General features: G+C 41.5%; 1 protein-coding gene across 6 annotated transcripts in view; it reads left to right on the forward strand.

The window, feature by feature from the left end:
• EPB41L4B (erythrocyte membrane protein band 4.1 like 4B) overlaps nt 1–22,528 on the forward strand; it is a 1,171,543-nt gene that overhangs the window by 180,810 nt on the left and 968,205 nt on the right. For all 6 annotated transcript variants that reach the window (XM_073678479.1, XM_073678478.1, XM_073678481.1 and 3 more), the window contains 3 exons: nt 3,267–3,319; nt 14,721–14,841; nt 16,691–16,778. In XM_073678479.1, the coding sequence (XP_073534580.1) occupies nt 3,267–3,319; nt 14,721–14,841; nt 16,691–16,778 (262 nt within the window). The remainder of the gene's footprint in view (nt 1–3,266; nt 3,320–14,720; nt 14,842–16,690; nt 16,779–22,528) is intronic.

Consider the following 22,528-nt stretch of genomic DNA (forward strand, 5'->3'; position numbering starts at 1 on the left):
TTCACATTTTCTAGTACACTATATGGTAAAATCAATGCAGTGTCCTGCAAAAAACAAGCCCTCACACAGCCATATTGATCTAAAAATAAAAACTTTATGGCTTTGGGAAGAAGGGGAGCAAAAAACAAAAACTCAAAAATGGAAAATCCCAAAGTCGTGAAGGGGTTAATGTTGCATTTCTTATCTGTATTAACTTTGTGGAACAGAAGAAGGCCATCCCAAACTCAAAAGGATACAAAATGTCTTGTTTTGCTGAAGCAATAAAGAGTTATTCCTCAATCTAACCTTAGGTAATAACTCATTGATTGTTGGGGGTCCAAGTGCTCTGACTCCCAGTGATCCTGAGATTGGAACTCTGGAACCACGAGAATGAGGCTTTGCAGTCCCAAGTTCCATACTGAATGGAGTGGAGGTACTCGTGCTCAGCCTCTGCTAAATCCATTTTCTATGTGACTGCAGAGTACAGCACTTTGCTATTTCCATAGGCAATGAATGGAGAGGATGGTGAGCATGTGCACTTGCACTCCATTTAGTATGGGGTGGCAGAGCCCTGATCTCTATATTGCTGGTGTTTAGCTGTCAAACTCCCAGTGATCAGCAAGTTATCAGCTATTCGGCACAACACTTCTGCGGAAACACTTTGTACAAGCATGACTTTAAAGGGAATCTGTTAGTAGGATCAACCCATCTAAGCCATCTATTTGGACATGTAGGTCATTAAAAGTTGAATATAGTGATACCTTGAAATCTACCATCCGATGTCTTAACAGCTCATCTGCATAAAAAAAATAACATGGATTTGTTTGGATTAAGATCTGTTGGCAGGATACTGATCTGTATGAGAATCTGCCTCCAGAAGTTATTTTCCAGTGAGATCAGGATTAACACAGTACAGCAGAGCAAACGGTACAACAGAAGTTAATGGTTTCTCATTATCCACATTTGCAGCAGCCTGTGTCCTATTAGTGCTAGGAGCTCTGCTGCAGAGCTGTGTCTGATTGTAACTAGATCAGTACAACAGAGATGAACTTTGTCTCATTACAAACACAATAAGTTTGCAGTTGTCTTTTCACAGTGCGGTCAGTCCTGCTGTGCCGCCCTTGTAACGACTGTAATGCAGTCATATATGAGTGTGTGTGTGATACGGCGCTGCTGTGAATGACTGACTCCGATATGTTACCAAACGAGCTTCTTTTTTTTATAACTTGCAATAAATGACAGTATTTCTCTTCTAAACAAGGTATGGGCTACAACAGCGAACAATCACAAATACAACTTATACAGCCTGAGAGATCCCAAGTGTCAGCTTCACAGTATGGAGAAGGACTACCCCCAGGCTATACCACTCCCAACCTTATCCGGTACAGGGCCTACCCGTAGTTCGACCGTGACACGTGGTCCTCTCAGGAATACAATCTTACAGCCGCCTCCCGCCTTAATTACAATAGATTCCGGGCATCCTGTTTTCCCCTTGACATATATTTACATGACAATCACTTGAACCAACACATAATGTACACAGTGCTCTGTCCGCTTTGTGAGCACTTAGGGCGGACGCCCTAACGGAATATCCTCAAACAGGAAACAGCTGGACTTGTTATGATGACATCCCGCCACAAGATTTGATCAGCTCCCTAGGTCACCAATCTCTCTGCCACAGGAGCAGAAACCGTTTCAGATCAATCCCAGTATTATTTCACGGAGCTCTCCTATGGTGTCCACTTTTAGCAGTGTCGATATGCTGGAGTTCACACAGTCTCCATCAGTCCATCTATATTCTCATTAATAGCAATATTCCTTGTGAAGCTTTGAATCCTATCTAGCGCTCCCTAACTAACTAAACAGTCGGTGACCGGTCACACATTAGGAGTTTACTCTCGGAGCTTCTCCCTCTGTATCACACCGTCCAATTTGGATCACTTTAGAGTACCAGTCCTCCGTGTCTCAACCCGCAGGACCTCTCCTCAAAATCACCTCAGGGAAAACCAACCGTTTTTCTCTACTTCCTGTTTTCAGTCTTTTCTCCTCTTGTTCAAAGGTGACCTCTAGTGGCCGAACTAAGTTATTGCAGCATCATATCTTATAACAGAAAACATTAACATACTACACCCTTCCCCCACTCTGTCTGCCTGTGAGATAGAAGCTGAAACACGGAGAAGACAACTGCAAATGTTTTTGTAATGAGACAAACTTCACTTCTGCTGTACTGTTTTAGTTTTGATCTCTTTGAAGAGCTGTGTGTTATTATGAGATCAAAGTGTCAGTCATTGCATGTCTCACACTGGTAACACCCTCTTTCATTTAAAATAAGGTCTGGAGGCCGATTCTCATGCGGATCAGTGTCTAGCTTATAGATCCCAACAACTCATTCACATATAAGAAAAATAATGAATTTCTCTCGAATAAAACAGCACATCACAGATATCAAGGTATCTTTCTTTGCAGCTTCCTATGACCTACATGCCCATACAGAGGGCTTAGGAGGGTTGATCCTACTGACAGATTCCTTTTGAGTTTATTTACAATTCAATCAGTATGTGATTATATGAGAGTGTGCTGGAAGTAGCCCCGGTGTTTTCCACGTTCACACAGCTGCTCCTTTGCTGCTACCACAAGTCCACTCACCTTTATTATAAAGAGTGAGACAAATGGAGAGATTCTATGCCATTGACCACTATTCTTCCTCCCTGCACAGTGACCCCTGTTCAAGTCAGAGAGCACGGCTAGAAACATGTAGTCCTCAACAAAGTACAATGTCCTATGATCCGTATGGTATCTGAATGCAAATAGCAGAACAGAGCACCATCTCAGGCAAGAAGTCTGTTTAGCTTGTACAAAAAACAAAAATAAAGTCCAATCAGAAAGTAAAGATGCAAAGTTAGGTTAAAAAGGCAGCATTACTGCCACACCCAATTTTCCCTTTTAGAATGCGTTCACACGTTACGGCCAAATGTTTTTTTTTTTGGCCATTAGCTTTTTGAAAATCACAGCAAAACGTGCGTTTCTGCTGCAGTTACGGCAAACATAACATGACTGCAACACATGAACACAGCCTTAAAGGAAATGGTAGAGTAGGATTTGCTTGGATTGCAAGCATTACTATCATACAATTTGTGAATGTTAAATATTTAGTTGGCTTATGAATTTGGGTGCAAACGTGTTGTACAGAAGCCACGACCTTGTGGCATGCTTAGTGAGTCTGAACTTTAAACTTATCTCATTTACACCTTACGTGAATATTTGTGCTTTTTTCTTTGTTTTTATAGATTGAAATGTCCGTATGAAACATCTGTAGAGTTGGCCGCTTTCTGCTTGCAAGGTAGGAGTATACAAATAAGTGTATGAAATGCCTCATTCACACTATTGCCTGTTTAACCCCTTGAGGACTTGAATTGTCCTTTAGTAAGATGGCTAATATTGAACCTGTGGAGTCCATCTTGTTTCCTGTTTGAGCCTACTTAAAGTCAAATGGAACATTCACTCATTGCTTGAGTATTCTATATATCCTTCTGTCTAGTTGCAGTCTCCAGCTCCTAGCTCAATTAAGAATTCCAACTACACTTGCTGTTACTGCTCATGTGTCTCCTGCCGAAGAATTCTAGCCGTGTTCAATCAATATGGTAACAATGAGTAAGGAGAGAGGGTGTGTTCTTCTTTCCCCTTGCATGTTGTTGCCTGCTTATGATTGGTTAACCTCATGCAGGGGAAGAAGTACACGCCCCCCGGAGACAAATCTCTGGTAACACCCAGTTGAATTTTATATTAAATTATAACCTAAATGTTAGAAGCTAGTCGCTCCACAAAAGAGAGAAGAAATTAAAAAATAAAAGCTATACCTCTGCAGCCAATATTTACTTGATGTGGCCAGTTTAACATGTTCAAACTAGTTAAAAGTCATTTTTAATTATACAAGGGCAGAAATGACATGAACTTAAAATTGTTAGTGAAACCTCTTCAGCTTAGGACTGGGACTGGATGGCACTATTCTTACAGTATCTGTTAATATCACAACCTCCTAATTCCTTTGCATGGTAGTGCCATTGTGTAACCCTTATTTTCCTAATTGGAAGCCAGAGAACTTAAATTAAAAATGTAAATGTTTGGATGATCTGCCACAGAAAAAAAAAGATGAACATCTAAAAGAATTGACCTTGTCAACAGGGGTGTGTGTGTGTTATCTGACAATCAACTGTAGCAGTACGGGACAAGAAGCTCGGGGCAGCACCGGACTAGTCAGACCTCCACCTGTATTCTCCTGCTGGCTCTTATAGGGAATCTGTCATCACTTTGGAGTTATCAGACCTCTACTATTGGCATACAGGGTATAGAAAAGTAAATCTATACATACCTGTATGGCCCATAGGAGAGGTTTGATTGCAGAGAAATCTGTTTTTATAAACTCCGTTTTCCACAGGCTTGGCGTCCGGGGACACCAAGAAATTTCCGCCTATGTGCTTATTATTCCCCCAAATCCCTGCCTATATGCTTAGTTACCATATCCCCCCCCCCCCTCCACTGCATTGTGCTTCCTGACTTCCTAGGCATGCGCAAATCGCCGCGCACATAGAGCGCGCTTTGCTTCATCCTGCCCCCGTCTCTCTGTGCTCTGCGCCGCAGGGTTATATTGCGCAGGTGCCGGGGAGTTACTGTCACTTCCCGGCGCCTGCACAATAGAACCCTGCAACGCAGTGCACAGGCAGATGGGGCCGGGATGAAGCAAAGCGCGCTGTATGTGAGCGGCGATTTGCGCATGCGCGGCACAAGAGGGAGCACAGGGCCCTGTGACGTGCAGGGGAGGAGGTGGGGGGAATATGATAATTAAAGTTAATTTATTTCAGTTCTTCAATACAAAAAGTGAAACTCATAGTCATTACAAACAGTGAGCTATTTCAAGTGTTTATTTCTGTTAATGTTGATGATTATGGCTTGCAGCTAATGAAAACACTAAAGTCACTATCTCAGTAAATTAGAATAATTAACAAAAAACACCTGCAAAGGCTTCCTACCTGTTTAAAAAGGTCCCTTAGTCTGTTTCAGTAGACTTCACAATCATGGGGAAGACTGCTGACTTGACAGATGTCCAGAAGGCAGTCATTGACACACTCCACAAGGAGGGTAAGCCACAAAAGGTCATTGCTAAAGAAGGTCTTTCCATTAATATGCTTGGATACAGCACTGTTCACTGTTAAGAGCCATCTTCTTTAGCAATGACCTTTTTACCATGTAATTATATTCAGCCTCCTGTAGTCTGATACCCCAATAAAATCCTGAGTGACCAACTGTCTCCAGAACTCACATAATTAGTAAATTGAGTCCACCTGTGTGTAATTTGTCAGTATAACGACAGCAGTTCTGTAAAAGCCTCATAGGTTTGTTTAAGAATATTAGGGATCAAACCACATCAGGAGAACCAAGGAACACACCAGACAAGTCAAGGATAAAGTTGTGGAAAAAAGTAAAGTGGGGTTAGGTTATAAAAAAAAATTAAAAAAAATTAAACTAGCCCAAGCTCCGAACATCTCACAGAGCACTGTGTAAACCAGCATTCAAAAATAGGAGTATGGCACATCTGTAAACCTAACAAGACAAAGTTGTCCATCTAAACAGACATCCCAAGCAAGGTGAGTACTAATTAGAAAATTAGCCAATAGTTCCATGGTCACTCTGGGGGTGCTAGAGAGATTTACAGCTCAGTGGGAGACTCTGTCCATAGAACAGCTATTAGGGCTCATACCCATCAGCGTGAATAAAATCAGTCCGATGTGGTTTCTGAAAAGTCGGAAAGTGTCATGCAAGTACAGTGCGATTTTTTTCACCTAGTATGCGAATGACATGCGAAAAAATGGTTTGGGATCTCCCATAATTTTTATTAACCAGCTGAAGGAAAGCAGACAGCTGGGTGCTGATGTTTATAGCCTGGCAAGGGGGTAATACACATGGAGCTTTACAGGCTATTAATATCAGCTCACAGCTGTATACTTTAGCCTTTATTAGTTATTAAAATGAGCAATCCCCCCCCCCCCCAAAAAAAAAAAGACGTGTTGTCCCCCCTATAATAAATAACCAGTAAAGGATAGGCAGACTAAAAACATCATCTCTGAGCTGCCCCAGAAATGGCGCATCCCTCTTGTCCTGGTGTGCTGGAATGTGGGGTAATAGTATTCGGGTTGATGTCAGCTTTCTATTGGCAGCCAACATCAAGCCCAGGGGTTAGTAATGGAGAGTCTGCATCATTATTTCAAATAAAGGACTTTATTCTTGGTGTTTTTTATTCCAATAAGACGCCCCCATTTCTAACCCCATAGTCATATTGGAAATAAAAAACACCAAGAATAAAGTCCTTTATTTGAAATAATGATGCAGACTCCTTTATTGAAAAAAACACTTTCCGTCCCTCTTTTACCCATTTATTCTGAAAAAAGGAAAAATAATAAACCACCATATTCCTCACCTGTCCATCGAGAAGATAATCCATTTGTCCTTCGACGAGTCTATCTCTGCTACATCTAGATGTCTTGCTGAACAGTGGCAAGATGCGACCATTCAGCCTGACATCCAGCAGAGACTCTGAGCTGCGTGTAATAGCGCAGCATCAGTGCCTCATGGTCCCTTGAGAAAGTGAGCGGAGTTCATAGCCAAGCGACTCCGTTCACCTCACTGACATCAGCGCAAGCGCCTTGAGAAAGTTCTCATGGCGCTCTCGCTGATGGCAGTGAGGCGAACAGAGGGACCGCACGTCATTTATTTTAGTGGTTCCCCCATTTTAAAAACCAGTAAAGGCTGTCCGCTTTCCCTCAGCTGATTAATAAAAATGCAGGGGACCCCACGACATTTTTTTCTTCAACCTATATCTATTCTTCTGTTTCGCACTGTGAATTTACTGTATGTGGCTGATGAAATGTCGTGTTTTCTATGAGATGGATGTGTAAAAATCGGACGGCACTCTCATGGTTTGTGTACCATGTGATTTTTTTTTTTTTTTTTTTTGTATCTTGCACTCATTGACTTGCATTGGCGAATCTTGTCCAAAATTTTTTTTTCTTATTCAATGTGCAGCTATTATCCAAGTCCACATCAGCCATAATACCTGCATCGAAAAATTCTTTTGCACTCGCAACATGCTGCGATTTTTTTTTCTCAGTCCGATTTAAGCTGAGAAATAAAATATCACAGATGAGCAGGGAATCATAGAATAACATTAGTCAGAGTGCCATCCCATTTTTTATCTAATTGCTCTTGCAGATGAGTATGAGCCCTGTTTAAATATACTTATTTTTGTATATTTATTTCTAGAGGACTTTTTACCAGATGCAATTCTTCGAGAGAACATATCACGAAAATCTTATATAAAAAATGTAGAAGTTTATTCTTGGATTGTCCATTAAAAAGAATAATTGCAGCAGTTACATAAAATAGGTGAAATAGTTACAAAGAGATTGATTCAAGAGTGTCCATCTTTCCCTGGATCCTGTATGGTAGTTTCCGTCTGTCTTTGTTGAGCACATGTCTGGATGGACCATGTGGCCGGATTACATTGTCAGCTGTTTTCCTCAGCGTGTAGATCCTCCGTATGATGTAGTGTGAAGTGGGAAGGAACTCCTCCCTGTGTCTCACGTGGGTTATATAGGCCCCTCATAGCACCTGTTCTTCATATATGGCATTAACTTCTACCCTGAGCTAAATGTATAAGAATAGAACATTGTAATGTCAGCAAAATGCACCACGAGGCTGATGCAGTCTACAGAATTGAGAATAACTGTAATTAATATTTAACAAGCCCTTAGTCATATACTCCACAAATCTGGCCTTAATGGAAGAATATCAAAAAGAAAGACCGTTTTGAAAACAAGACCATAAGAACTTCCGTTTGCAGTTTGCAAAAAGCCATGTTGGAGACACAGCTAGCATGTGGAAGAAGGTCCTCTGGTCAAGAAGGTCCTTTTATATTTAAATATTTAGAAAAACATGTTTCATTTCCTTTACACTTCACAGATACTTGCTTCTTTTTGTTAGTATATTACATAAAATCCAACTAAAATACATTTAAGTTTGTGGGTGTAATGTGAAAAAATGTGGAAAAGTTCACTAAGTGAATATTTTTTCAAGGCATTGTATATGTAAAGCTACAATGTGTAATTGTAATAGTTGGCCACGTATAGTAAATAAGGTCCGCGTGAAGGATAAAATTAATAAGTGCGTGGGTCATCATAAAGACCGAATTAGTGGTGGATGTGCTGCAAGGAAAGCAAAGATATTAGTACATACTCACCAAGAGATAAAAGGACAGTTAGTGCACGGTTGCAATAAAGACACTCTGAGAATGGCAACTGCTGAAATTTGGAGATGTGTGCATGATGCCGTGTATCTGTCCGGAAGCTAAGAAGTAAGTGTTGCAATGTCACATCTGGGTTGTATATGGGAAATTACTTGGCCATTGTTGGCCTTGAATGGCACTGGGAAGACTTGTATGGTGTCGGAGCGGTATATGCCCCAGCCATGGTGTAACGTGGTTGGCCTTGAATGGCACTGGGATGACTCGTATGGTGTCGAAGCAGCATACGCCCCAGCCATGGTGTAGCGTGGTTGGCCTTGAATGGCACTGGGAAGACTCCTATGGTGTCGGAGCAGTATACGCCCATGCCATGGTGTAGCGTGGTTGGCAATGAATGGCACTGGGGAGACGCGTATGGTGTCGGAGCCGTATACGCCCCATCCATGGTGTAGCGTGGTTGGCATTGAATGGCACTGGGGAGACGCATATGGTGTTGCTTACAGAAAATGACCTCATTTCCCTTTAATGGCCATTTGATCTGATTTGAAATCTGTCTTGCCTTCTAAAAATTATTAGCCCTTTAAAAATCAGTCTGAGAAGCCCAATGATTGTCTCATGTAAACAGATATCTGAGACAACTCCATTATAGGGAAAGAGGTTTTCTATTAAGGCGATATACATCAGATGGAGATGAGAATGTCTTTCATTTACCTGACATTCTTTTACGGTTTCAGTTCTTGTGTTTTTCTTAAATATTAGGAACATAGTACACCTGCGTCGTTGCCAGTGACAGTTAACTGTTTTTGTACCATTTATATATTCTGCTATTATACTTCATGTAAAATATCAGTGCAGTTATTTGCAGTGTGTATTGGCATACAGAGTTGAAGGCCGCACAAACTGGAGACAGAGGAACAAAGACAACTATTATAATTATTATAGTAAATTCTTTAAACCTTGTGATTTCTGCATAATTTACTGGGTTATATGGCATGCAGTTGTGTAAATAAAATGCCTCTTAATACAAATGACAGAAATATTGCATTGTGGTGTTGTCATGGTAACTGCTTGCAATAGACTAATTTTTCAGTGGTAAAGATTGCTACTAGTTGCTAGTTTTATTCTGCATTATAGACGGTCTGGGCAAATTATATTGATGACCTGTTCTGCGAGGTCATCAATATTAGATCGGTGGCTAGGAGTCCTGGCTCATCCACTGATTAGTGGTTAGCGGCAGCGAGCTGTAAACATTGATTGCAGCTGAACAGCACAGCTACATTTAAGTCCTCAATGACCTATGAAACCCATTATCCCAAGTTGCCTTTAAAGATGTGTAAACTGCTCAAGCCATGGGCAGTAATACAGACAGTCCAATACCTTCACAGATGAAGGCTTTTGAATTGTGCACAGATGACAAGCTGGATGATCCCTCTTGTCCACCTTGTCTGTGGGTTCAATAAAGAATATAAAATTTTGATTCATCTGACCACAAAACAGTTATACATTTTGCCTCAGTCCATTTAAAATGAGCATTGGTCCAGAAAAGATTGCAGCATTTCTGGATTATGGTTGCTCTCAGTGGGAAAAACAAGATCACCTTGTAGTCATGATACCTTTTAATGGCTAACAAAAATAAAATAAATGATGTTTCGGGACAACTTAGGTCCCTTCCTCAGGCATGGTATGGTATAACATGATATATGAAGAAACATAAATATATGCACACAAAGAAAAAAAGAAAAGAAAAGCAGATGCATGGCATAATAAATTGACATTTAAATAATCAAACAAACTGAGCTTAGAGAGTGAGTCCTTAATTGGATTAGATTAGTGGTGTGAAAGTTTTCTGGTCCCAATATCCATGTAAGATCATAGGTCTAGTGCCCTCACTGTCTCTGGAGCAGATTCCTCAGATTTTGTAGTGTGACATAAATCCTATTGACAGATTTATTCTTATTCTTGTGTGGAGGGTGTGAAAGACCCTAATCAGTTTGTATTCCCAGATCCTTCGATGTTTTTGCGATTTAAAGTTGCCCTTTATTATAACAACTTTCATACTGTTGATGTTGTGTCCTGGACCAAAGAAATGTTTGTCCACTGGTACCTGTTTTTTTTTTGTTTTGTTTTTATTATCTATAATCTTGTGACGATGAGACCTCATCCTTGCTCTCAGTTTTTGTCCTGTTTCTCCCACATAGAGACCCCCAATAGGACATACAGTGCACAGAATTAAGTACACCACATTGGAAGAGGAATATGTGAATGTCCCGGGAATCTAATAGTCCTGCTGTGTGTTGGGAATCTGTATCCGGTCTTTCGTCTCTACATGAGTGCAGGTTTTGCAGCTCTTCACATTGCAAGGAAAAGTTCCTCTTGGTGTATCTGAGGACATTGAACTTTGGATCATGATGGTTCTTAAATTTGGAGGTTGCTTGTAGCACAGCAAGGGAGGGTCTTTGAATATTGTTTTTAGCCAGTCATCTTTGTGTAGGATGTGGTGAAGTTTTTTAGCAGTTTTTCTCAGTACCTCAAGCTGTGGATTGTAGGTCAATTGTTCAATTTCTCCTGAGTAAGCCGATAACCCATATGTGGGGTAAAACCACTGTTTGGGCACATGGCAGGGTTCGGAAGGGAAGTAGCGCCATTTGACTTTTCGAATGTAAAATCTGCTTGAATAATTAGCGGACACCATTTTGGAAACTAGACCCATCAGGGAACTTGTCTATATGTGTGGTGAGCACCTTGAACCCCCCCAGGTGCTTCACAGAAGTTTATAACATTGAGCCATAAAAATAACATTTTCACATTTTTCCCACAAAAATGTTTTCAGCCCCCAATTTTGCTTTTTCATAAGGGTAACAGGAGATATTGCACCATGCAATTTGTTGTGCAATTTCTCCTGAGCACGCCGATACCCCATGTGTGGGAGAAAACCACTGTTTGGGCGCACGGCAGGATTCAGAAGGGAAGGAGCACTGTGACTTTTTGAACGCAAAATTGGCTGGAATCGAGAGCGGACGCCATGTCACGTTTGGAGAGCCCCTGATGCGACTAAACAGTGGAAACCCCCCAGAAGTGACCACATTTTGGAAAGTAGACCCCTCAAGGATTTTATTAAGGAGTATAGTGAACATTTTGAACCCAGAGGTACGATACAGAATTTGATAACATTAGGTCATCATATTAAATAACTTGTCATCAGTCTTGAGCACAAGTGCTCACTACTTGAGTTTGCATCAGGTACTCTGGTATGCACCATGTATCGCGGGTGTTCGATTCCCCGCCCTGCGTGTTTCACGGTTGTCAGACATCCAAAAAACATGCGGGGATTGCCCGTGCATGGCATGCAATCCCCGCGTGTTTTTTTTGGCTGTATAGCAGCCGCGAAACATATGGGGTGGAGACTCGAGCATGTCACTCGCACACCCGCGATACTCGGTGCATACCCGAGTACCCGATACAAACTCAAGTAGCGAGCTCTTGGGCTCAACACTAGTCGCCATTTCGTCATCATTTTTTTTTCTTTACTTTTGAAAAATTCCCAACTTAGCACAACCCTAACCCCAACCCTAATGCAACCCTAACCCCAACCCTAATACAACCCTAACCACAACCCTAGCACATCCCTAACCCTAGCACATCCCTAACCCTAGCACAACCCTAACCCTAGAGTTTATTTTTTCCGTCAACCCTCGTGCGGCGTAAGTGATTAGACGATTTTATTCTTCGGGTCTGTGCGTTTACAGCGATACCAGATTTATATCGGGTTTTTATAATTGACAGCTGTCACACTTAAAAAAAAAAAAAAAAACTTTTTTTTTTGTTGCAGAGACTAGTTTTTACATCGCCATATTTTTAGAGTTATAATTTTTCCATATTTCTGCCAACAGAGTCATGTAAGAGCTTTTTTTTGCGGGACAAGTTGACGTTTTTCTTGGTACCATTTTCGGGCTTATGACATTTTTTGCTTTCTATTCTGACTTTTGGGAGGCAGAATAAACAAAAACCAACAATTCAGGAATAGTTGTTTTTTTTTAGGCCGTTCCGCGTGTGGTAAAATTAATAAGGCAGCTTTATTCTTCAGGTCAGTATGTTTACAGCAATACTATATTTATATTTTGTTTATGTTTTGGCGCTTTTACACAATAAAAACGAAATTTATTGCAAAAAATTTTTTTTTGCATCGCTTTAGTCTGAGAACTATAACTTTTATTTTTCGGCTGATGGAGCTGTATAGCGGCTTGTATTTTGCGGGACAAGATGACATTTTCATCAGTACCATTTTCATTTACATACGTATTTTTTATCACGTTTTATTCCATTTTTTGTTTGGTGGTATGATGATAAAGCATCGTTGTTTGCTTCGATTTTTTTTTTTTTTACCATGTTCACTAAAGGGATTAAGTAGTGGGACAGTTGTATAGGTCAGGTTGTTCCGAATTTCGCGATACCAAATATGTGTACTTTTATTGGTTTGTTTTTGTTGTTTTTTCATAATATTTATGGGTGTATATATATATTTTTTTGGATTATTTTTTCATTATTTTTTTTTATATTTTTACTTTTTTTTCCCCACTTTCTGACACTTTTTTTTACTTTTACACTTTGTCCCACTATGGGACTTTCATTTTTTGCAGGGTGATCGCTTGCAAAGCATAGAGATGCAGCAGCAGCATCTCTGTTATGCAGACTGTCAGCCATGCAGACATAAGTAAGGTAGATCATGCACTGAGCCCGATCTACCCAACTTCCTGATGCCTGGTGATCAGGATGTCGTCATGACGACAGTGGGTCACTATGGCAACGATTGTCACCCTATGCTCACAGCACTAGGTCGCCGGTACAAGGTAAGAGGGGCGCTCTTACAGCTGCCTGCCCCTGAAATGCTGCGATCGATGTGCCGGGAGCGGTTCAGGACCGCTCCTGGCACATAGTACCTGGTGTGGGTGTTAGCTGTTAGAATCAGCTGACACCCAGCAGCGATCGGGCCCAATAATCCGTACCTGGTCCATAGGGCGCAGGTACGTATTATTACGCCCCTCGTCAGAAAGGAGTTAATAGATCGGGTTATTCTGAACACGATGATACCAAATATGTGTATATTTGATTTTTTTTTTATTGTTTTATTTTGAATGGGGCTAAAGGGGGTGATTTAAACTTATATATTTTTTATTTTTTTAAATATTTTTAAAAACATATTTTTTTTAACTTTTTGCATGCTTCAATAATCTCCATGGGAGACTAGAAGCTACAATTGTCTGATTGCCTCTGCTACACACAGGCGATGATCAGATCGCCTGTGTGTAGCCGATATGCTCACTTACTCTGAGCGCCGACCGCTAGGCGGCACTCATAGCAATCTCGCAATGACAACTGCAGGGGTCTCCTGCAGACCCCAGGTTGTCATGCCAACCCATTGGCGACCCGTAATCACGTGATGTGGTCGCCGATGGGCGGGGCCAATGACGTGCTTACGGGAAGCGTGAGTTAAATGCCGCTGTCAGAGATTGACAGCGGCATTTAATCAGTTAACAGCCGCGGGTGGATCGCGATTCCACCCATGGCTGTTAGGGGCACATGGCAGCTGTACACATCAGCTGTCATATGCCCGGAAAGGTGCGAGCTCACCGCCGGAGCCCGCACATATGGGTGAAAAAACGCTGAAAGAAGTGACATGGTCTATTTTCCAAAAACCCAACCAAGTCACAAAATATGCTGCAAAAAAACACAAGATATGTGAAGAGAATTCTGGTTTCTCATAGACTTTGCTAGTACTGCAAAACGCAGCTGAAAATTTGCATAAAAATCTGCAGCAAGATAAGCTGAAAAACCCAACGTGTGTGAACATAGCCTCCAGAGATGAGCCATTCGAGAGACTAGCCAGACAAGCGGGTCCCAGTGGCTTTTCCCAACCATCTTCCAATGACTGACAGGTCTCTTCCTGCCAGTGCATGTAGGGAGAGACATGTTCCTTTAGGGAAGTAGGTGGATCCTCAGCTGCTTCTCCCTGCCCATCTGACTAGTCTCCTGGTCGTTTTGTTCCCGACGACATTTACACCTTCAAAAACTTCCATTGTGGTCGGTGTGTGATTTATATAGGACGTGATTTACCCATCTCATGTTTGTTGAAATTTTTGGCTGTCGAATATCTTCATCTAGTCACACATGTCCTGGCTTTTCTGATCAATCAAGCTGGTGGGCAGATAATGTAGGGGATCAGTAAACCAAGCATTTTTCAATATTGGAACTCTAAATTTTTCTCAAATGAGGTGTTCAATATTTATATTTTTAAAGTGCTTGAACAGTATGTTTTTTTTTTATTGAAATGGCAAAGATCAACATCACAAAGATCACAAAGGCTGGCCAAAGTCTAATAAACATTCTACTGCATGTAATGCCCAGATTTAGATTTTCTGTTAAGTCTGATAAATGTTTTGATCATTTACAGCTGAGCTTGGCGAGTGTGAACATCCAGAGCACACACCAGAACTGGTGTCTGAATTTCGATTCATCCCAAACCAAACTGAAGCTATTGAGCTTGACATCTTTCAGAAGTGGACAGAATGCAGGTACATAATAAAGCTGCTGCTTTTTCACTTCTCACTGTATCTCTGCCTCATCATAATAGCTGCTGAGTATAAAATGTTCATCACAAGATCAGCACGAAGAGAAAGGAATCTTTACTTGCAGGATTGGATGGTTATAGACTACAAAACCAGCATTGGATAATTGCCCCAAAGGAACATTAATGGAAGGTGGCCCAGGGGGTAACTTTAAGTATTTGTCCCCTTCCCAATTTTTTCTATTTTTGCTCTTTTGTCACACTTAACATAGCTTCATCTGTAACCTTTATTAATGATTCACATTACCTCCCTGACCTGTTCTGATACTCCGTTCTGAGTCTTGTATTCCTCTGCTGGTCATGGAACCTAAGTGATCCGTGAATGCTGCGGCCAAACTGTGGCCTCTGATCTGCTGCAATTTTTCCAATTCCATCGAAAATGATTCTCCTAAATCTTGTTGTTTTTTTTTTTTTTACTTTTAATTCTTGCACTTCTCTGTTCCTGAAATATCGACCAAACCTTAGTCAGTGGACATTAAAACTTTCAAACTGTATGAACTGCACCAATATTTGCTGACAGAATTTTTTCTCCCCTTCCCATATTGATAGTTCTGCTTTATATCACTTGTCCTTTTATCTCACTATTATATGTCCTGTTGTGAAGAAGTATCTTACTCTTTAGATTTGTGTTATGCTTTGTCTCATGAAGAGACTCAGCTTCCCTTGATTAATCTTTACAAGGTACCAACCACTGAATACTTTAATTTTTTTTTTCTATCTGCTGGCTAAAGGCACTTTTTTCACAGGTCAGTGTGTCCAGTATGTGTGGTGACAGTTTTGACACATACTGGAGACATTGACACACATAGACCCATTCAAATCTATGCGTCTGCGCACAGATCAGTGTGTTTCCACAGACCGTGTGTCCGTGTTCTCCACATGCTGACATGTCCGTTTTTTATGCGCTGAACGGTCCACAAAATGTCTCACACTGAACATACACGGATGACATGTGGAAATTAGTGTACAGTTAGCGCTGTTCCCAAGCGCCGGGTGCTGAAACGCTGTCTTCATCATTGTCCCCTGCCGCCACTGTGATCAGCACGAGTAAGGGACAATGATGAGAGTAGTATTCTGCTCCCGCAGTGTCCAACTCTAAAAATAAGAATAAAATAATAAAATCCTTATATTCACCTGTCAGGAGATGTCCCCCTGTAATCTATGCGACCACTCATGCCAGGAAGACTGAGCCGCTCCAGCGAGCAGGGCCCTGCACAAAGCAGAGCTCACTGAGTGACAGGACACCGCTCCTAAGCTTAGCGCAGCTCCAGGGCCTGCTCGCTGGAGCAGCTCATTCTCCCTGGCTCCTCGGCGTCAGCGGTCAGAGGATTACAGCTGGGGACATCTCTGGACAGGTGAGTATAAGGATTTTATTATTTTATTCTTATTTGTACAGTTGGACACTGCGAGAGCAGAATACTACTCTCATTATTGTCCCTTGCTTGTGCTGATCACTGCGAGACCAAGGGACAATGATGAGGGCAGCGTTCAGCACCCGACGCTTGGGAACAGCGCTAACTCTACACTGATTCCCAGGCTCCAATACATTTGATTTTGATACAGCACATATATGCCACACAGGTGCACAAGGACACGTTTTTCCGGTACTGTTTTTTCCAGTACCGGAAATATCCGGACATGTGAAACCAGCCTAACATAGTACAAAGATATTCCAAATTTTATTACAGCTAACCATAATATGTTGTGAATTTTTTAAATCCAAAGAGACAAGTGCTTGGCAGGGAATGGATCTTTTATATACATATATATATATATTTTCATTTTCTTTTACTTAGGGGGAAAACACCAGCACAGGCCGAGCTCTGTTACCTTAATAAAGCCAAGTGGCTGGACATGTACGGTGTGGATATGCATGTAGTAAAGGTAAGTGTTACATAATTTATTTATTTTTTTCCTTTTTAGTTTTTGTCTTTATAGAAGAAATACTTGATACCATGTTTATTGTATTAGCCCCTCAAAGACTCACCATTTGTTTTTCAATTTTGCACAGGCAAAACTGTGGTACATTGTTTTGGGGTACATATAATATTTTAAGTTTACATGTATCTGCAAAACCCCTTAGTGGTGGGCCTTAATTACCCATTAAATTTTTTTTTCTGTTTGTGCCTCTTTTCAACAACCATCATTTTTATTTTTTTGACTTGTTTGTATGAGGCTTTGTTTTATGTAGAACAAATTTCAATATTTTTAGCACTCTTTTGGTGTACATATAAATTACTATGTAGGTTTATAGAATTTTTTTCAACATAAATATATTAAAAATTTTTGTTTTCGTTTCATGTTTGTTTTTTAAAGTTTTTATCATTCATGTTTTACTCCAAAAAATCCTTTAGAATACATTCTACAGTTTACATATTGCCGTTATATAGCTAACTTGTAAGTTTTTTTTGTTATATTCACATAATAAAATATACTATATGAAAGATATCATCTTTTGTTGCATAGACTATTCTATTTTGGTTTTTTTTCAAGATATATATAATATATATATATATATATATATATATATATATATATATATATATATATATATATATATATATATATATATATATATATATATATATATATATATATATATATATATATATATATATATATATATATACATATACACACAGTGCCTACAAGTAGTATTCAACCCCCTGCAGATTTAGCTGGTTTGATAAGATGCAAATAAGTTAGAGCCTTCAAACTGCAAATGAGAGTAGGTTTTATGAACAGAAGCATAAATCTTACAAACCAAAAAGTTATGTTGCTCAGTTGAATTTTATTAAATTTTAAACATAAAAGTGTGGGTCAATTATTATACAACCCCTATGTTTAATATTTTGTGGAATAACCCTTGTTTGCAATTACAGCTAATAATCGTCTTTTATAAGACCTGATCAGGCCGGCACAGGTCTGTGGAGTTATCTTGGCCCACTCCTCCATGCAGATTTTCTCCAAGTTATCTAGGTTCTTTGGGTGTCTCATGTGGACTTTATTCTTGAGCTCCTTCCACAAGTTTTCAATTGGGTTAAGGTCAGGAGACTGACTAGGCCACTCCAACACCTTGACTTTTTCCCTATTGAACCAGGCCTTGGTTTTCTTGGCTGTGTGCTTTGGGTCGTTGTCTTGTTGGAAGATGAAATTACGACCCATCTTAAAATCCTTGATGGAGGAGCGGAGGTTCTTGGCCAAAATCTCCAGGTAGGCCGTGCTATCCATCTTCCCATGGATGCGGACCAGATGGCCAGGCCCCTTCGCAGAGAAACAGCCCCACAGCATGATGCTGCCACCACCATGCTTGACTGGAGGGATGGTATTCTTGGGGTCGTATGCAGTGCCATCCAGTCTCCAAACGCCACGTGTGTGGTTGGCACCAAAGATCTCGATCTTGGTCTCATCAGACCATAGAACCTTGAACCAGTCTGTCTCAGAGTCCTCCAAGTGATCATGAGCAAACTGTAGATGAGCCTTGACATGACGCTTTGAAAGTAAAGGTACCTTACGGGCTCGTCTGGAACGGAGACCATTGCGGTGGAGTACGTTACTTATGGTATTGACTGAAACCAATGTCCCCACTGCCATGAGATCTTCCCGGAGCTCCTTCCTTGTTGTCCTTGGGTTAGCCTTGACTCTTCGGACAAGCCTGGCCTCGGCACGGGAGGACACTTTCAAAGGCTGTCCTGGCCGTGGAAGGCTAACAGTAGTTCCATAAGCCTTCCACTTACGGATGATGCTCCCAACAGTGGAGACAGGTAGGCCCAACTCCTTGGAAAGGGTTTTGTACCCCTTGCCAGCCTTATGACCCTCCACGATCTTGTCTCTGATGGCCTTGGAATGCTCCTTTGTCTTTCCCATGTTGACCATGTCTGAGTGCTGTTCACAAGTTTGGGGAGGGTCTTAAATAGTCAGAAAAGGCTGGCAAAAGAGATCTTTAATCCACACATGTGAAGCTCATTATTCTTGGTGCCTGAACTACTTCTTAATACTTTAGGGGGACCAAACAGAATTCTTGTGGTTTGAGGGGTTGAATAATAAATGACACTCTGAATTAACTTTTTACGTTTTAAAAAAACAAAAAAACAAAAACAAAATTAGCTGCAGTGCATTTCCCACTTCCAGACTGATCTACAGTACAAATGTCACAATGCCAAGTTAATTCCGCATGTGTCAACCAGCTAAATCAAACTTCTGTGAAATCAAACTGTCCACTTAGGAAGCAACACTGATTGACAATCAATTTCACATGCTGTTGTGCAAGTGGAATAGACAATAGATGGAGATTATTGGCAATTATCAAGACACATTCAATAAAGGAGTGTTTCTGCAGGTGGGGACCACAGACCACATCTCAGTACCAATGCTTTCTGGCTGATGTTTTGGTCACTTTTGAATGTTGGTTGTGCTTTCACACTCGTGGCAGCATGAGACCGACTCTACAACCCACAGAAGTTGCTCAGGTAGTGCAGCTCATCCAGGCTGTGGCAAGAAGGTTTGCTGTGTCTGTCAGCGTACTGTTCAGAGGCTGGAGGCGCTACCAGGAGACAGGCCAGTACACCAGGAGACGTGGAGGGGGCCGTAGGAGGACAACAACCCAGCAGCAGGACCGCTGCCTCTGCCTTTGTGCAAGGAGGAACAGGAGGAGCACTGCCAGAGCCCTGCAAAATGACCTCCAGCAGGTCACAAATGTGCATGTGTCTGCACAAACTGTTAGAAACCGACTCCATGAGGGTGGTATGAGGCCCCGGCATCCACAGATGGGGGTTGTGTTCACAGCCCAACACTGTGCGGGACGCTTGGCATTTGCCACAGAACACCAGGATTGGCAAAGTCGCCACTGGCGCCTTGTGCTCTTCACAGATGAAAGCAGGTTCACACTGAGCACATGTGACAGACGTAACAGAGTCTGGAGACGCTGTGGAGAGCGATCTGCCTGCAACATCATTCAGCATGACTACTTTGACAGTGGGTCAGTAATGGTGTGGGGTGGCATTTCTTTGGAGGGCCGCACAGCCCTCCATGTGTTCGCCAGAGGTAGCCTGACTGCCATTAGGTACCGAGATGAGATCCTCAGACCCCTTGTGAGACCATATGCTGGTGCGTTTGGCCCTGGGTTCCTCCTAATGCAGGACAATGCCAGACCTCATGTGGCTGGAGTGTGTCAGCAGTTCCTGCAAGATGAAGGCATTGAAGCTATGGACTGGCCCGCCCGTTCCCCAGACCTGAATCCGATTGAGCACATCTGGGACATCATGTCTCGCTCCATCCACCAACGTCACGTTGCACCACAGACTGTCCAGGAGTTGGCGGATGCTTTAGTCCAGGTCTGGGAGGAGATCCCACAGGAGACCATCCGCAACCTCATCAGGAGCATGCCCAGGTGTTGTAGGGAGGTCATACAGGCACGTGGAGGCCACACACAATACTGAGACTCATTTTGACTTATTTTAAAGACATTACATCATAGTTGGATCAGCCTGTAGCGTGTTTTTCCACTTTAATTTTGGGCGTGACTCCAAATTCAGGCCTCCATTGGTTAATAAATTGGATTTCCATTGATGATTTTTGTGTGATTTTGTTGTCAGCACATTCAACTTTGTACAGAACAAAGTATTCAATGAGAATATTTCATTCATTCAGATCTAGGATGTGTTATTTGAGTGTTCCCTTTATTTTTTTGAGCAGTGTACATACATATGTATATATTGTTGTTTTTTTTAACATAATTTGTTGCCCAAGATGTCATAAAATCTCAGAGAGAGACTTTTTTGCCTTCTCTTTATTGTTCATTTTTTCTACTATAACTAGGGCATCCTTGGGAGCCCCAGTTATATTGGAAACTGCCCAATACAGTGACAGAAAGCACTGGCACAGCCCTGCTGTGCTTTCCAGAGGCCTAGTGATCATGTGACCGCCAGGACCTACAGAAGCATTGGCAATGCTGATACTTCTGAACTATGAGCGTTTTGTAGCCGGAAAAAGAAGTGTTAATTGCTTCTGTCTTATGCCTCGGGTCTATAACTGTTTCTTACAGTCTAAAACATGACTTGCTTTTGCAAGATTGCAGAAGCGGGAGTTTTAAGCCTGCACTGTAAATTTACAATGGTGCAAAGTTAAATCCCAGGAACATGTTCCATAAATTTATGCCACTTGGTCATAAACTGGTTTGTGGGTTCTTCTCAAGTTACCTTTCCTAGCTTCTTCCTTTCCAGGAGCTGTGCACTCCTGAAGTTTAGGCTGGCAGCATGATTGCACCACTGACACAAACTGTGTACTATTCTACGCTGCTAGCTAAGGCAGCATTAGAGGAGCGCAGGAGTACTGAGTGGCCTGATCCAACGTACCAGTCATCTTGACAGCAGCACTCATTGCATTGGAGATTGGCCACCTCTGTCAGACGGCAGTGGGCCATTAGCCTAGACAATGAGCAGTGAACTATAGCATTAAAAATGCATCTGGTCTCAAGAATGGAGAGGATTTTTAATGTAAATAGCAGTTACTTTATGTACAAACATTTTGCAATTTTACCCATTTATCATGTTGAGACAACCCTTTTAATTTATAGAATTATTTTCTCATCTATAGCATATGAGGAATCTTTGCCTTGTGCCTTCAAGCACTGATTGTGATGAGTGAGATCTCTCCGTAGCCTCACAGTGTGGTCTGGGTGCTCTAGGTTCTCCCCTCTGTTAAGGCTGCGTGCCAACTATGCGTTTTTCAAGCGTTTTTGCCGCGGAATTTCCGCAGCGAAAACTCTTAAAAACCGCTTGGTAATACGTGCCCCATGTCCCCCAATGATAATCTTCATGTGCTGTGCACATGCTGCGGAAATTTTCACTGCGGATTATCATTGCGGAAAAATACGCAGCATGTCCATTAATTTTGCGGACAAGCAGCATAATTGCCGCCATTGACTTGCATTGAATCTCTTAATATCCGCATGACTACATGTGCACATGCGAATATTAAGCGATTCAATGTGCGGATGGTACCCGGGTCTAGAGAAGAGGAGACTCTCCACCAGACCTGGGTACCATAGTACCTGTAAAAAAAAGAATTTAAAATGAAAAATATACATTATACTTGGCTTCCGATGTCCCCCGGTCTCCTGTATTATGCGTCCGGTCTCTTGTATGCTGACGTCGGCGATCACGTGACCTGTCACATGACTAAATTACATCATCGCAGGTCCTTTTAGACCATCGCGAGCCGTACAGGAGACCAGGGGCCATCAGAAGGTGAGTATAATGTTTTTTTTTTGTTTTTTTTTACCATTTTTATTCTTTTTTTTTAACTATTAACTTGGTCACACTATATAAATCCATGCCGTTTGCATGGATTTATATAGTGTGACCAAGTTGACAAGCACTTTCCAAGTGATGCTAAAATCGCTTGGAAAAGCGCTTGATAACCCGCATGCAAAAACGCTTGACAAACGCTTCTACCTGGCAGGAAAAATGCATGTAAAATCCACATGCTTTTTTCCTGCCAGGGAGATGCGGAAAAAATCAGCAGCATTTCTGCATCAAGCACTTAGCCTTACAATATACAATAGCCTATATGATTCCCCTCTTCCCCTTTCCACTGCCTTGTGTTCTTTCGTCCATAGCTATTTGGTGCATATC

This window comes from Phyllobates terribilis, unplaced genomic scaffold, assembly GCF_046119375.1.
Source record: "Phyllobates terribilis strain yellow unplaced genomic scaffold, ASM4611937v1 Scaffold_4__5_contigs__length_816908805, whole genome shotgun sequence".
Lineage (NCBI taxonomy): Eukaryota > Metazoa > Chordata > Amphibia > Anura > Dendrobatidae > Phyllobates > Phyllobates terribilis.